This window comes from Mya arenaria, chromosome 16, assembly GCF_026914265.1.
Source record: "Mya arenaria isolate MELC-2E11 chromosome 16, ASM2691426v1".
In the NCBI taxonomy this organism is placed as follows: Eukaryota; Metazoa; Mollusca; class Bivalvia; order Myida; family Myidae; genus Mya; species Mya arenaria.
The window spans coordinates 5,852,183-5,869,988 of NC_069137.1; the positions used below are offsets into that span (position 1 = coordinate 5,852,183).

The 17,806-nt window shown below is 34.3% G+C and overlaps 1 protein-coding gene across 1 annotated transcript; it reads right to left on the bottom strand.

The window, feature by feature from the left end:
* Positions 1–10,127: 10,127 nt before the first annotated feature.
* Positions 10,128–16,542, bottom strand: LOC128222461 (uncharacterized). Its single transcript, XM_052931475.1, has 5 exons — positions 16,461–16,542; positions 15,515–16,167; positions 15,064–15,302; positions 11,290–11,544; positions 10,128–10,215 (listed from the first exon to the last, which is right to left on the bottom strand). Exons 1-5 carry the CDS (start codon positions 16,507–16,509, stop codon positions 10,212–10,214), a joined length of 1,200 nt encoding a protein of 399 aa, XP_052787435.1. The 5' UTR covers positions 16,510–16,542; the 3' UTR covers positions 10,128–10,211.
* Positions 16,543–17,806: the final 1,264 nt, after the last annotated feature.

Genomic DNA, 17,806 nt, shown 5'->3' on the forward strand with positions numbered 1-17,806 from the left:
GAGCCAACGGAGTTTTACTGTTCTTCATTTCATTTAAGAAAAACTTTCAGTAATCCTTTCTAACCCATTATGTAAATAGAACGACCCGACTGTAACCGGAAACATTTTTTTCAAATGACGGCACAATAACGCGTGAAAAGATAAACCACTTGAAATAATTTTTAAACGTGAGGAAATTTAAACACTTATGGCAACAATACATTTGATATATCATAAATTACCACTTTCTTAAATGTTGATTTATATTTTACAGGACGTGCTGACAAAATACAAACAATAAAAGGATCAACAATTTTCCTGTATATTGTTATGATATGAATTGCGATCCGAACATATCCGAAGATGTTGCGTTCATCGGATGATAAACACAATTGACGAAAAGCAGTTTATTGAAGGAATGGGAGTTTAGGTTTGAATGTATCAAAATACTATTTTGTGTATACTAAATTGTTTTAAATGCATTTTTACAGACAAACACTAATACAAGTACAATATATATTTTATTTCCGATAAGAGATAAATATGTTTAACTTTTACACGTTAATTTGCTCGTTCTTTCCCTTTGAACGATATTTGATATTATTTGCTTAATCGCTTAAATGGTCTTACTGTGCTCTTGAACAGTTATTATCTTGACATTTTGAATGGCAAATAAGGGCAAATACCTGCTTCAATATTTTGGCTAATTCATGACTTGATTGCCTCCCTTAAACACATACAGCAGTGACGTCAGTACTTAATATGTACACAAAAGCATCAGACGATAGAAACTGTCAGCAAGTAAACCTGTCTCGTTTACCTTATTAAACTTGTTTAATGAAATTAATTAAAAACATTTAAAAAAAAAATTGTACTTAATTTTGTTCGATATAATAAAATAAATATCATATGGCAGCATGTGTGACACTGATATTGTCAACGCCTCGGGTGACATTCTGCTCTCGGGTTATATGCTGCCATATGATATTTATATATTATACGATGAGGTTAATGCCCTTAAATCCTCAATATCGCAGTAGGTATATCATTGTCTCTTTTACCACCATTAAAAAGACGTGCAAATAAAATACTACGACAAAAAACTTAAACAGATCATCACAAATACTAAAGTCTTAAAGTTTACATTTGATTACGAATGGTACGAGTATATCAATTACCATATGTGGCAAGCATGAAGACCTATATTATTGTTGAAAACATGTAACCAGTTATAATGTTTGCTATATGTAAACCGTCAGTAACACCGGATAAATATTTAACGCTCTTTATGGAAAACACTTCAGATAGAGTATCATCAAACCCGTATAGCTTAAGCACACACTTAGAAAATAAAGATTTAAACATGGTCGTTTTTGCTAGGTGGGTAAGTTTAATATGGGAACAGGCTCACCACCTGCGTCCGGTTAACGTAAAAAGTCGATAATAATCAGTTAACGTAGTTTTAAAATATGCAGGAACATACATGTGACACAGGCACATTGACATTTAGAAAGGATAATTAATTATTCATGAAATGTACCATAATTGCACGTTTTCTCTTTACTTGTTGTACACTCTTGTAAAAATATATTTTTTGTACAACATTGACCGTCACGATGTTTTACCTTCCCTTAATCATATATAAAGCAGGTGTTTTACGGTATCGTCTGTCTAGATGGACTAGAGTCGGTGTTAGAGACGTCTGGTGTCAGCCAGTTTTTGTCTGATGAATTTGCTCAAAATAAACTTGTTGTAATAACTTTAAAAACTTTAAAAAAAAACATGACACTACATGGCAATGACTATTTCTTTCTCCGAGCAGGCAAGTGACGGGTACGCGAGGGTCAGGCATCTGGAAATTACTTAAACAGTTCGGGCGGGCAACCCGCGTAGAAGAGTACAAAGAAAAATCGTTCGCGCTATACACTCAGTTGAACAGCAGATACATATTTCACAAGTTAATAACGGGAATGATTTTGATTAAGTTTCCAATATATGATTCAAATTTAATGTTAACCCATAATCACTACCATCTTGAGTAGTAATTTGATTGCTTCTGATTTCTGGTCATATACAACTTGAGCTTTTTTATACACTTATTAAATTTAATTATCGCGTTTTGTTAGGGAATTTGTAGTTGCAGGAGCGTAGCTATGGCCATTTCGGGATTACGCAGATCGATGCCGTTGGGGCACGTTTTGGAGGGGATATTTCACATTCGGGGTGTTTGGCATGACAAAAACTTTGACCTATCAAATCTCATGACGCTACTGCGTATCCTTTTACAGTCATCTACGCGCCTGATTTGTGTATATGGTGTTTATACATCTAGTTATTTACATTGTTCCTGACATTTTGTCGTTGAAATCGTTTATTTTTGTTTGTGTTCCGGCCCTGTTGTAATCGGTGACTTATTGTTATAAGATCAAATTCAATGATGGTGATATGTTATTTTTTTCTTATTAAACCATATATTCATTCTCAGATTACTAATTAATATTAACCCAGATCGTATAATACTTATTCCAAATATATCCCATTACAACTTAGAGTACAAATCAATGTTCAATACCATGTTAATTTGCCATTTACTTTCAGTCTTTTACATCTTAACACTATTCTTGAAATTATGAAATTAGTTTGCAGTCATTTTGAACATATTTAGGCTCATTTTACAGGTATATTAATCAACATATATACAATTGAAACAGAGCTGCTTCTTATCTAAAAATAAACAATCATGAACAAAACATTTTTGTATGCCCTTCAGTATGTTCTATTGAATTCGTTTATTTTGTTGACTCTATATAAGTCGTACTAATGCATAATTCATAAGGAGCTATATAATCGTTATTGTTTCCCTTATAAATGGCATTGCTATGTCAACAATTCATAAGGATTCAAACATTAAGACTTGCTCATGATGACATCAGATGAAATGACACATTATTTGCGTCAAATTATTGGGCTAATAAGATAATATTCGAAGCACTATTTACATTCATTGCTGACAGATGTTGAACAGTATAAAAGTTTATCTTTTTAAGAAAGGCCCATGATACCACAAAAAATACCATACATATAAACATATCAGTTATGTTATATCAATTATTTTTTTTTAATGATATTATGCTTTTGTTTCCTGATAACATTAACATAATAAAGCTTTTGTTTTACTGTCGTTTAAACAATGCATAAAATTGCAGAAAACTTAATTGTATACCACTGTATCTTAAAGGTATGTACGATGTCTTAATTGATTTGATTTATTACATATAAACAATACATGGTAATCGTCTTCTAAACATCGATTTAAAAAAAAAAATAACCAAACATTTTCGGTTTTCTTTCAAACGTTCTGAAATGTCGACCATTTTCATGAAACTATGACTTCTGAATCCTGCTAGTGATTGTTTAACAGAATATGTTAGATAATTGATAAACCCATGGCCATATTGATACGATACTTTCTATACAGAGGTATCTCAATTTTTATTTTCAAATCCCATTTTTTCAGCATTTAATATACATTCCTTGCACTTTAGAAGGGGATACAACTCATGTATGCCTAATTAAAACATTATAATAATGTTAACGTCCCCTTAAATTGGCCACCGCTTTAGTTAACGAAAGGGGTTAGTTTATCGTCACCGACAATTGCTGAAACTATCCAACTATGTTTTTAAATCCGCCAATAAAATGTTAAATATACTCTCCAGTTTTCTGGTATTTTTATTTGTACTTTTTTGTAATGCACAAATATTGTCCGTTATAGAATATCAAACATGCATATGCCTCATGTATTCTATCAAATTGTTCAAAATGTCATACACAAAAGTTTAACAAACAATTGTTCGTAACATTGATAAGAGATATGCTCCTTTAATAAGACGTATCTTACAGACTGAATTGTGCAAGGGGCTACATAACTATATCTTCACGTATCTGAAAAAAACGTAGTTTATTCATTGATTGATCCAATGTTGGAGTTAACACATGTTTGCACTCTTATCAAATTCAGCATAGAATCGATTTGTCCCTTGAGATGCCTCACTCTTAAAATTGATTATCCAAAGCTTTATCCGTCAGATTTGAATAATTATCCTTAAACGAAAAATCAGTAACACAAACAGATTTTGTATTTTATTATCTGGTATATAATATAACATATTAATTTGTGGTGCATACAAGCATATGTAATTATGCATTAGAAATAGCAAATATCTGTTAAAATGTAAGCCATTTTAGAAACACCAATAACAAGGCACATGCTATTATAGTTGAGATCGTTTTGAGCTATCGAGCATGTATTTAAGTAATTTGATACAATTGTTTTATATTATTGGCCATTTGATTAAAACTCAATAAGCTAATTTGCAAACCAATTAGAATATTTAAGTTTAAGCATAAACCCGGTTTATTGGCACTGGGCAAACGCCAAAGACATAGAACACAAAATCTCAAACAAGAAACATAGAAGAACAGCACAACACTCCACAAACAGCACAGTGCATACATACTTTATATAAAAAAAATGTTTATCAAGAACTGTTAGGTACCGCCTTGGAACGGTCAGTAAAATGTAAATTTACTGGGGGGGGGGGGGGGGGTTAAACCAGTTTATGTGCACAAACCTCGCGCGTATTCCAACAATCCATAATACAGATTAAACGCAAAAGGTAAATCTTATCAAAGTATGCATTAACCTGAGGAAACTTATCAATAAAACAAATAATAATAAACGTATAGGTAAACCCAAAGTACTTCTATGATTAGAGATCCCAACTCTATCTTCAGACGGAGGGATACAATTCGTACGAATTGTTGCTATGTTTCATGATCCAATATTTAAAGTGTTTACAGATGTAAGAAAAATTATAGAATTAAATGAAGGAGCTAGTACCTTTGCTACGATTGTAATTCCGTTCAAACCTATACCAATACCATTCGCGTCAAGCAATGGGACTGCAATAGATCTTGGAGGTAATCACAAAAATCCACCCGCTGCAAGACTGTCCATTCCATGGAAAAGTCCAAACCTCTTTACGTTTTATGGATCCAAGAAACCGGGATGACATAGACGCTGCAAACTGCGATTTTGACAGTGAAGGTCAAGATGGAAGGAAAGTTCCTTTAATTACTTTTGGAATGTTTTAGCTAGACATGACTGACGACAATGGGACAGGCCTAGCAGTAAATCGACCTATAAAGTTCTCTCTTGACGCTTCCCTATTCGATGTACCATTAGACGAAAACGGTGAACCAATGGTGTCCCTATGGCATTGCGACGTGAACAGATGCTCATTGGTCGAAACTGCGAAAATGAGGAAAAAAACAGCAGGCGCTGGGAGAAAACTCCTAGCATCCGGTCGACTATCATCCGCAAACCATACCTGTGCTTGATCAGTATAATAAAAAAACTTCAACAGTGAGAGTCATAACAGGGTATAGAAACAAGTGGTCAAATTCCGACTCATGGATTCCAATTTACAGAACATCAACAGTCGTTACAAGAGAAGCGGAACTAAATTTGGAGTTTTTATTGAAGACAAAACCTCAAAAGAAACTGAACAATTTTGCAACAGTGGAGTTAACTTCGGATCAAACCTTGAAGGCATGATGGACCCGGTTTCAAATCCTGCAGCTTCTTTTGACTGCACGACATAATGTTGGTTTATAGTAATAATAATTGCGAAAGGGTATGACTGATTTAACATTTTTAATGACAAATGTAAGATAAGTAGAGTTATTGACATATCTTATATATAACGAAAATGCACATATCTTAAATAGATACTCGTTCTACCGGATAAACTTTTGAAATGAATCAAAAGATATGCTCGATTGTTGTCGAAGGCTTTTAAAGCTCAAAGTTAGGTTTCAGACAACTCCTCATGAACACAGTGAGTTCATCCATAATACTATTTAAACGCCTAGTGGTCAAACATGTATATAAATATACTTCAAAATAAAGAGTTTCCTTTTTAAAGATAATATTTATATTTAAACTACGGAAACAGGTCCAGTAGTCGAATGTGTAAACATATACCCCGTTTAATGACACAGGGTTAACGCTAATGACATAGAACACACAAACAAACAATCATAAACCAGAAACATGGACAAATTAAGTGAACACAAAACTCCACAAACAATACGCTGCATATATTACTGATCAAACTAGGGATGTTAATCAATGATTGTTATGTATGTACCGCCTTGGAACGGTCAGTGAGATTCTAATTTAATGGGGTTTAAATTAATCTGTGTGCACAACCTCTGTGAATTCAATCAATGTTTGCTTTTGGCATCTAAAGAAAGAACCAGTACAAACGGATTGATAATTGAAAGATTTATTTCACTAATTAGACTATTATTTCATATCAAAACTATAAGTGTAAGTATCTAAAAGTTACATGTTTACCTTGTGATTTTCATTTCAACTGTTAAATTGATATATTGTAGTGAATACCTGATGCATGCATAACATAGAGATATGCATAGTATTGTATGCTTACATGAATGTTTCTCTATTGAAATTCTATTTTGTGTGAATGTTGTTTATAAAAGACTGTACCGATTTTGTAATCAAGAAACAATAAAAAGTATACGAAGATATTAAGTGTGTACAGTAATACTTAATCGTCCAGACTATTAGTTGCCGTGTACACAATCAAGTTGGCAATCACCTAAAGCTATTGAATGATGATAAAACTGTAACTGATAGCATATTTGATATGTTTTCTGTGTGTTTGGATGATATAAATATAGTCCATAATGCATTCAACTGTTCTGTAGACTGATATCATTTAACTCGAACCAGCGTGAAATGAATGTGTTACAAATCGTCTATATGATCTTTAACCCATTTTCATGACATAATCAGTAGGTTTAATCGGAAGCTATGAATAAGGCATACTTTATCTTAACCAAATTTAACCGGCTGTCAGATTAGCAAGATATTCATGGCCCTTAATGTAGGGTCTCTGGCCGTTTCTGTATTAATCACACCGTTCAAACAGACATAAATTATCAACGGCTTGTTTTACCGTGGGACTATCAAACGGTATAGCGAAACGGAAAGTAGTTTATTTGACAGCTACATGTATTAAATCTCTCTTACAGTTTCGCAAATGTAATTTCAAACATGAATTCCTACAGTATGCTTGTTCTTTAATGTGAGATCCATTTCATCTTTAAACAAGTCATTTCGTTATAACACGAAACGATGTAATTATGTACTTATTGATGCTTCTAGAACTGTCGCGTGGTGGATAAGTAGCACCTGCAATGATGTATGTTGGGGCTGTTTTAATATTATCCTGACCTTACATAACGAATCGTGAGTTTACAGATAATGACCTTCTCTACTCATTCACTGTTTTTTTTAGTAACCCTTATAATATAATTAGTGTATCAGAAGTTACTATAATTTATAAACAAACTTATTGCTAAATGGTTTTGAATCATTAAATCAACATGATTTTGGCTTATCCTCAAACCATCAAGACCATTTCAAACATGCAATAATATTGATTCCGCCGTAAACGGCTGCGTGTAATAGTTACTAGTCACTTGCGAGACAAAGCATTCATAAATATACAGTATTGGTTTCAGTTTATACGACGTTTTAAATCTTCGCTTATAATTAAGATCAACGGTGTGTTGACAAAGGAAACCGATTGAATAGATTAATATTTATTTTGCAGTGTTCTACTGTCATTTATGTTGGTTGTACAAACACGTTTATCGAATCTACGGTGGTCGGTCCCTAAACGGCCTGTCACACTTAACATTCTATCTCTCGGGCATTGCTGTCCTAACCGTCGTTAATATCACAACTTTAGGAACCTTTTCATTGTTGCAAAATTATACTTTTTACACCGCTGGTATGTTGCATTTTTTGACACCCGTCGTCCTTTTACCCCGGTTACACATCGCCCGGACATCGTCCGGTAAAAATAACATTTGCCGGAAACGGTATATTGTAATTTTTCAAATATGCTAAAAAAATACTGCCATTGCACTGCCGGAACCAGCAAACGGAACACAACCACAGTATTCCAGTATGGATTCGTTTATGTCGAAAGGGAACCGGAAGAGCCCCGTAATGGATATGCGACTCTACGGTGATCTCCATATGTACCGCACTAATACATGTAGTACCGTAGTCCTGCCGATGTACTAACGATTTACCGCCGTTAAGCGAAAATAATACAGTACTTCTACCGTACTAATACTTAACATTGTTAGTACAACGGAAGGGCAACGGAATCACTCCACTTCAGCTGTAATCAGCGGTTGCACATCAGTTTAAGATCGGCGGCGCCTCAGTATAACATCCGCGACAGAAAAGTGGAACTAGCTCTTAGATGAGTAGTTCATCGAATACTACGCCGGTACCAAATCGTAATTGCTACGACTTTTTTTGATTTTCCATGCCGCTGTTTATTGTGTTATCCGTTTTAGTCCTGACGAGGCACATTGCTTATGTGTGGCAGGCCCTTAAGCAGCAGGGGAACTAGTTTCTGATGAAAAGTTAGTGTTTTAAAAAGGTATATGTTTACTGTTTTATGAAGCAAAGATAATTGTGTTAATCTTTCCATGTGACTTATTCGCTAGTATACAATACTTTAATTGATTTCGGTTAATGAGCTTGTAATAGTAGCACAAAAATTTCATCATTAACAGTACACTCTGAAGAAGGCATTGTTTAATAATTAATTATTGTGTCCGTCAGTATGCTTTATATACATGATTGCTATCATAGAAACATTGATATGTCAAGTCGATAGTTAATATAGTGCGTGATGACTGATAACACGTCGCTCGTACTATGTAAAACTTGTTTTATCTCGATGACGCTAAACTAGACTTTTACGTGTTTCATATGCTGTTCGTCCAATACGTCGCTCTTCAAAAATAAACGTATTTATAACGTGTTATAATCAAGTACTTAATTGGACGTGTTATGGATCAGATAGTTCTTGAAACGTCCAACGTAAACAACTCAAACTACACAAGCGCCAAGCAAACAGCTGCTGGACGAAATGGTGTTTGTAACACAAATGTTCGAAATAATTTATGTTAATGTTTGATTTTATTTCATGCACTTTTACACTTTTCGATACTACGTTATCCATACAATGATGGTCTTATCAGGTGCACTTAAGAAATGTCCTCAATACACTTGTTATGTATGCAAACCAAGCTTAATTAGATATGCTTCATGAAAATACCGATAAGACCGAAAAAGCAGAAATTAGAACACTATTGTCATGATCTTATTGCATGACATTTTATGTGTAATTATATTCGTATTGCGTTCTTCTATTGCGTTTATGAACATCATTGGTTACGACACAGCTTTGAAAATGTCAAATAGTTGGTTGAAATAGGTCAAACGCGACATAGACTTAACCTGCAAAATGTTAGTCACACGCAAGTCTTATAGCTATAAGGTAATAAAGAAATGTAACGGGTCCGTGATTTAAACCGTGTAGACCCCCAACACCCACTGTGTGAAATGCTAAATTTCCATTATGTTGTAATAGTAAGTTCTATGTTAAGCAAATTTTGAAAATTAAAAATCAAAATATAATACTTAGAGCTTGTAAAGGAATATGTCACGTTTTTATGCATAAATACTTTGGCAATATAAGAAAGTATAGGACATTACAGTGGGATTATAAGCTCACTTTTGACTCCGTGCAAAACACAGGATAACAACGGTCGTATAAGTATTGGTGTTAACCCTCTTGGATCATGAACAACTAACTGATCGGTCAAAACGAATATAATCAAAGGCCATTAGGAGGTAATAAATAAACATGTTTCCTTCAAAAGCATTACACACTCCGACCTATTTGATATACCACACCACATTTGGCGCGTTAACATACGTTGTTATAAAGAATGTCTTTGTTAATTATACATTACCTATGCACATATATTCGCAACGTTTCTGACTTCATGCAAATGTTTAAATTCGTGTATCATTGAATGTAAGAGCACAGTTATGCAACTATTCGTGGCATTTTACTGAATATTGCAGTTCAGTGGATATCTCAGTTTAAATGCGTATAAACCTTTACAATTAATCAAATAACATTACGTAAACCGACGGAATGATTAGATAACAATGCAAGTGAAATGCAAGTAATTGTATTTAAAAAGAAGAACAAATGAGTCCATCACCCATGCCTTGCCACTGTAGGTCATTGACTGGACAATTAGCTGAAATAAAAACAAGAAGATTTATTTGCACACCAAGATCAATGTTAAAATCTAACTAATTAATATAACATAAAGGTAGAAGTATTAAGGCTCTTCTGATGTATTGGTTTCTACTATGTATACGATTGATGCTTCGCGTACTGGAAAATGAAAGTTACCATTGTTTTTGCGGAAAGTTAATATAATATGGAACGCGCGTCCGATTAGGTCGAACTAAAACTGCTACTTAACAATATTCGTTGAAGGTATGTAAAAAAAACATTATGCCTTGTTACCACAAAACATTTTTTCATGTGGTTTTAAAGCTTCATCAAACGTTTTACATAATATGGTTGTTTACATTGAAAAAATACATATAGGTTACACACGTTTGTTTTTGATTGCAGTGAAGATATATTTATGAACATAAAGTAATGCATTTTGAGGTATATTTTTATCTATTATTAATCAGCAAGGTAACCCCTATGGAATCATACACTTCAAGTTTAAATTAATATTAGAATTGATGACCGAGCAAAACAATGTAACAATATAAAAATTGTCATTTGATTAAACCGACCAGAAACTCGTTTTACTATATTCGAGACTAATTTAAAAGACAAGGACATAAATGGGCAACTAACTCATAATGCTCAATTTGAAATGATATATATTCTATCCCTATGTCAATGGTAGTTAGTTTTGTTTTAAAAATGTACTATCAATTAAGTTGCTTCTTGAATAGCCACAAGTTGATGCGTTCGAGCACTATCATTTGTCAGATATCCCAGACAATAAAAGGATATTAAAGGGTTAGAGTTAGGATTGTGGTCATAATTATGTCTATCGATTGTTCAGTTGTCATCGCTCTTGCAATTGTTTGTTATGGTTCGAAAGAAGCATTCCCGCGTGAACATACCAGCTGTGAAATTCGATACTTATTTATCAAATAAAGCCAATACAAGCAACCACAATCGACAGTTTATATTGTTATTTCATTGTGATGGACTGTGTTTTATTGCGACTTTACTATTCGATATTGAACGCTGCTTTTTGATAAAAACATCACTGTATTTTGATGAAAAACTCGTTTACCCAAATATTTGCGGAGAAGGGCAAGGGTTAGACGTATTGCAGTCGTACTCAAAAGCAAACCCAACATCCGGATTCATCGAATACTCTCCCTTCAAAAACTCGTGCCCGGTGAAGCATCGTGATCTGGCAGCTTGCTTGACCTCATTAACATATAAACCATCGTTGGATCCGTAGCCTCTAGTTTTGCTTAAAGGTCGCTTCGTCCAGAATGAGGTGGAATTTGCAGCAAACACGAAAGTGCCCTTTTGGGAATATCTGTATTGAAATACAAGAACCACTTGGCAGGTTTTTAAGCAAGATGTATATATTGTCAAATACATACTATAAGGAAGAAGAGATATTTATTATTATCTATACGTTTGGAGGAACGAAAAACGTTATTCAATATAATTCATGACCTATATAGCTGCTAATATCAATACACAATCAATGACCACTAACGAAAGCCTTTTGGGAATGTTGCAAACATGTGTATCCAACAACTATACGTTATTTCTTTCATGTTTTTCGATGAAGTATGAAGTTTTATCAATATCAAATATCAAAAGTGAAAATATCGATTTAATATTTTCACTGCAAATCTAGGAGTGAAATTATAAACTTATAAAGTCCGCTTTGTTTTACTTTAGAAATAAACATTTTTTCCGCGTTTCATTGAGGTATAAATTGTCGGAAAAATTACACCTAATTTGCAATTCATCACTCAATAATTCCGAGTAGCATGTAACCTTTCAACGCGTATGAACAACATTGACTTGGAGACACGTGGGGCTAAAATCAAGAGCAATGAGACCAGCAATGGCTGCCGACACATCTTTTTTTTACAATTTCGGAACGAATTAACAACACTATTCAGGTAGGATATTTGTGGAAAGGCGACTTGTTTAAACTCTGAAATGTATCTTCCATTATTATTAAGACAATATTTTTGTCCATTATTGTTGTTTTATCCAATAAGCTTTAACTCGCATCTGCTCAAAGTTGTAATTATTTCCCATTGATCAAAGCTAAACACTACTATTCTGAACAAATTGTTGAAAAAGTTCAAATCAGGATATATTTGGAAAATGAAACATGTGTTTTCATACAAAAAAAAACGAAACAAAACAGATAATAGGTAATCAAACGCAAATAGGATGTTATATCATTCGTTCAAATATGTTTCGAACTGTTTATTGCAATAAAAACTTCCTCGAAAATTCACACAACAATTTACAAATGAACTATTGTTGTATTACCCCACCCGAGCTTCAGAATTCGACAACAACATGATATGTCTTTATTCTCTACCTTTTTAACAAAAATCTTCAAGCGAATCAGACTGGTCTCTAGATAGGGATATTTGAATACCCATGTATCATGAAACAAACTGTTTTTATCCAATGTGTTTTCCTCATTTATTTTTCACATAGATACAAATATATAAATACAGTTTTAAATTATCAACATATACAACATATCTATGTTTTTTGATAGGATATACATATATATTCAGAAAAAAATAATGCTCTCACACACACACATGAACACGCACATACACTCGCTCCCACACACGCACGCACAAACGCACACACACACACACACACATACACATTGCATACACACCCGATCGTATGATGTTTATACGATCGATGTCCTCTGTATTAGCTAATATATTCTATTAATGTTTTTATATGTTTTTAAGTCTAAGATTTCTTTGTATGGCTAATTGTGTCTTTTATTATTAAGTTATATTGTATGTTTTAGTACTTCCCATTTTTTGTTGTGGGTTTCAAGTTTGTCATTGTTCAACGCAATTTGTTCTTCTATTTTAATCCTTAATTTCAAATACGTCAAGTTTGCATCAGAGGATAGTGTTCTATTATTATAGTTGGTTGAATTTATATAAAATTTCATTAGAATATCGTAAAAGTTGCATATGTTGTTGTATTTGTTTTTGTCACTGTTCCCAATAAAGCTTCACGTTTACCTATAATTATGTTAATTGTTGTTGAAGCTATGAAAAGGTTTTAATTTCGTCCATAATTTTTATGGCCCGTAACACTCCCAGTATAAATGTTCAATAGATTCAATACCTGAATAACAGAGTGTACATAAGCTACAATCGAAAAGTTTCAATTTAAAAAGCAGTTTGTTGGTTGGTAGTACCCCATTTTTAATCTGGAATGTTTCAGACAAATGGCCATTATTCGTTATTATGCTTTGTATATCGTTGTAGAAGAGTTTCGTCCATTGTTTTATATCCGAGCCAAAATTTAAAGTGTTCAAACTGTCTAATGTAAAAGAGTGGTCAACGTTGTCAAAGGTTTTTTGTAAGTCGGAGTCCGGGCATATTATTCCCATCAAGGTATTGCATGAACTCAACTATGAGACGAACGTTTACACCAATATATCTGCCTTTGATAAAGCCTGTTTGTTCGTTATCAATTAGTTCCAGTAAAACTCTTTTTATTCTGTTCAAAATTGCCTTCGTTGCTGTTTTATAATCAGTGTTTAATAAGCTGATTGGTCTCCAGTTTTTATCCAATGTTGCTACGCAATTGTGATGCTAATACGTTCGAACTTTCAAACTTTCATTTAATGCGTGACGTAATTTGATCATATATCATGTCCTGTCCAATTTTGAAGCTAATTTCAATATAAACATTGATTAAAATTCATAAAATATTTCCGAAAAAAATGAGTAAATATTGAACACTAAAATACATCGGTGGAACTGTATTATACACGGACCGGAAAAAGAAAATCTGACATCTACGTCATCAGCAATAATTTTGGGTGAAGGTCGCCCAGAAGTAGCGGCATAGAAAAATAATATTTTCAAAAAGGGATATATGCATTTGAAAAAACAAACTAATTAAACCAATAAAATATGCATAAAGAAACAGAAAGTTTTTGATTTCACTGAAATGTATTATTCAATTTCACTCTTGCACATATAAAAATTATACTTATACCCGTGGCTTTACCACTGATAAACACATGTATTAACGAAATATGATCTTACACTGAAATCAACGAATATCCTAAATCATTAGAATAAAAGAGTGTAGGAGTATACGTCTTTTATGAAAAATGAATGTATACAGCTACCGAAGGAGAAATAAGTATATGACGCTTTAGCACAAAGTCACCACTGCGTGTTCGTCTTTAAACTTACTAAAACGTTCAATATATGGTTAGGTTAATAAGTACGCAATAAATGTGTTATAAACTTCTACAAACCATGGCAATGACTATCTATATTTTTAATTGTATTATTACACATGTGTCTTTGCTTTATTTTAACCTATCTGACAAATATATTGAAATATAATTCCAGGTGTTTATTTTGGTTTTGAATATGTTCGTGCGTGTTGTATCTATAAACAAACACCACTAAAAACTGACTTTTATAATATACTTCTATTAGAATATTTATGCAAAACAAAATGTTTTAAAATTGGGGGATATTCATATGTATAACATGTATACCTTTTCTCTATTTTGTTTTTTCTTTTCATTTTCTTTTTAGTACAAATATATGAGGTGCTATAAACAATGTTTTTAAGGAATTCGGTGCACTCACAATCGGAAGTACTCGCGGGGATATAATTTTAGAATTGTAGAACCAAGATATATTTCAACGCAAACTAAATTAGTATGTACTATATCGACTATTAAGGGAAACTTAGTCAATAAAACAAGAATGGTATACGTTTATAATAGAAAAAAAGATAAAGTCCGTCAAATTTAGGGAGTCTTTGATATCACAACGTTTGAAGAGTAACTTACCTTACACAACAGCCTTTGTCTTTACCTGGAACGGAAATTGAGCCAAACAAGTAAGTGTCCTTGTTTGTTCCATCCAAGATATCGTTGATAGGGCAACGGTATTCTATGCAAGCGGCCTTCTCAAATGTTTGTGGCAAGTTTGGGTTAAACTGTGGTCCGGTTGAGAAGGTCCCAAGAAGAAGCCCAAATTCGTCGTTCTCGAAACTTGAAGTAGTGACGTTTATTTGAGTTGAACTGGTCTGAAATTATATTTCTATTAGAAACCAGAACGTTACTCTAAAAACAACACCATTTAAATTCTAATGACCTCCATCCCTACAATATCGCAAAATAAAATTTCATTTATGCAATGTCAACTGTAAATACAAAATACGAGTGCAAAACATGATTGTATTTATTTCTAGGTAAAGCGACATATAGTTGATCTTTGAAACGAAAAATAATAACATACTGTAAATTTTATTTTCAAGTAGCAGTATGTTGGCTCAAGTCCCGCGGAACCTTGTATTCCGTAGTTCCAAACGTATCTAAATTTATCATCTGTCACTGTCAAACCTGTCGGGGGAGCCGCTGTAGCAAAGAGTTTGTCTGGAATGCTAATATAGGAAAACACAAACGAATTTCCTTTCGAACCAGCGCTTATGCATTGTTGTTTACCATCAGCATAATAAATAGGACCAGTTTTTCCATTTGGGTTCCCCCACACGTATGTCCAAAATTGTAGAACCTCATTGGCGTATTCAAACTGAACCAAAAATCCAGGGGGTATATTATTTTGCTGGATAGTCTTGTTCATAGCTGATATCCGTACATCATTTTTTTCAACAAAAACTCTTGTTTCAGCCCTGCATGAAACTGGAACACAAGCAAAGCCATCACTGTCAGTTTTAACCTGGAAAAATGATGGTTTTGGTGAAGAAACGGAAATGTCTCCTGTTATTGAAGTAACAATTGCGTCCTCAAGACCGTATAAAAAAGACGACGAATTGTGAACCACGACATTAACGTAACATTGGTCATAGTTCCCTGGTTTTTCAATATGTTTCTGTGCGGTAACAAGATGGTCAGCAAAGGTAAAATTCTTCAAAGTTTGCGCATTGGAATCTGAAACAACGCAACTATGTAGATAAGTGTGCCAATGTTAAGTATATTTATATTATCGATTAACATATAATTGAAATTAATTCATAACAATGGTTAGTGAAAATGGGGCGTTTAAGATATGACTACTACAAAGCATAGAAGATCCGCTTCTAAACCCTTAAGGGGCATGGTCCGCTTAATGCTTAAAAGACACCACCAAAAATTGTAATTCCTATCACCTTATGGCTTATTGATATTTCTGAAATAAAAACAAATTACCATCATGTCAGTACATATATTCAGACGATACAAACCTGTTAAAAAGCCCAAACATGCAATTAGAAAAAGGTAATTCATATCCATAATGTTGCTAGTTTGCAACTAGCTCACAAATGTTGTTCCAAATGCAATTCTTATCTCCTGATAACGCCACGATCGTAAAAATTATCATACAGGTTTTGCTATTTTGCAGACTGTCATGCCAAATTTTACATAAGGTTGTGCTAGTAATGATAACATAAATGGTTCATTCTGTGTATAGATAGCTACATCTGTTTATAAAACACGTGGACTAGATTTAAGGTCTGTGGTACAACAACTGTGCAATAACTGGAAGCAACAGCTGTCTTTAACTAAATAGTATACATATACATTTGTTTTAATGTAAGCCTGTTATGAGTAACAACATTAATTTCTAGTCGTTATTGAAAATCACATGTCACTACGTTTGACACGGACTCGAATACTTGTGAATATGAGTGTATGTAGCAGCTTGGCGGACTAGTGCCTTAAATTTAGAGGCCTTTCGACCTAGTAGCCTGAACCTAACGATGTTACTGAGAGAGTTGTATGCCATTGAGTAAGCGCTCGGGGTAAGCGTCCTCACGCAGCATGAACAAAGCGGCTGCCGTTCTAGGCATCGGCCTGGTACCGTACCAAAGTGCATGTAGCGTTCTGGTTGCATATCGGCGTGAAACGAGCGCCATGTTGGAGATAATTGGTAAAGTAAGAGGGCCGGTTTTAAAGCAGAATTTTAATTGAATAACAGCCTGGTGTTAGCGGTATGCTGGAACAGTGGCATAATGCAAGCTGGCTGTTGAAGTATCATCATGAAGTTAGTTAACTGATGGAGTTTTGGCGTGACAAAACAGATTCAAGCCGACCAACCTTTGAAGAACGCAACTTTGTGGAGTATTGGCGTGAATAAAGCGGCAGTTTGCGTGTACGTGTGCGTGTGTGTGCGTGTGCGTGTGCGTGTGTGTGTGTGTGTGTGTGTCTGCGTGTGCGTGTGTGTGTGCGTGTGAGTGCGTGTGCGTGTGCGTGTGTGTGTGTGTGTGTGTGTGCGTGAGCGTGTGTATACGTGTGCGTGTGGGTGTGTATGCGTGCGGTTGTGTATGCGTGTGCGTGTGTGTACGTGTGCGTGTGTACGTTTGCCTGTGCGTGTGTATGTGTGTGAGTGTGCGTGTACGTGTGTGTGCGTGTGCGTGTGTGTGTGTGTACGTGTGCGTGTATGTGTGGGTGTGCGTGTGTGTGTGTGTACATGTGCGTGTATGTACGTGTGTGTGTACGTTTGCGTGTGTGTGTATTTAGCGGCTTTGTGGTGTTGCAGCTCAGGGATTGCGGCTTGGTGTACTTGCGGTGAGTATTTCGCGATCTGTAC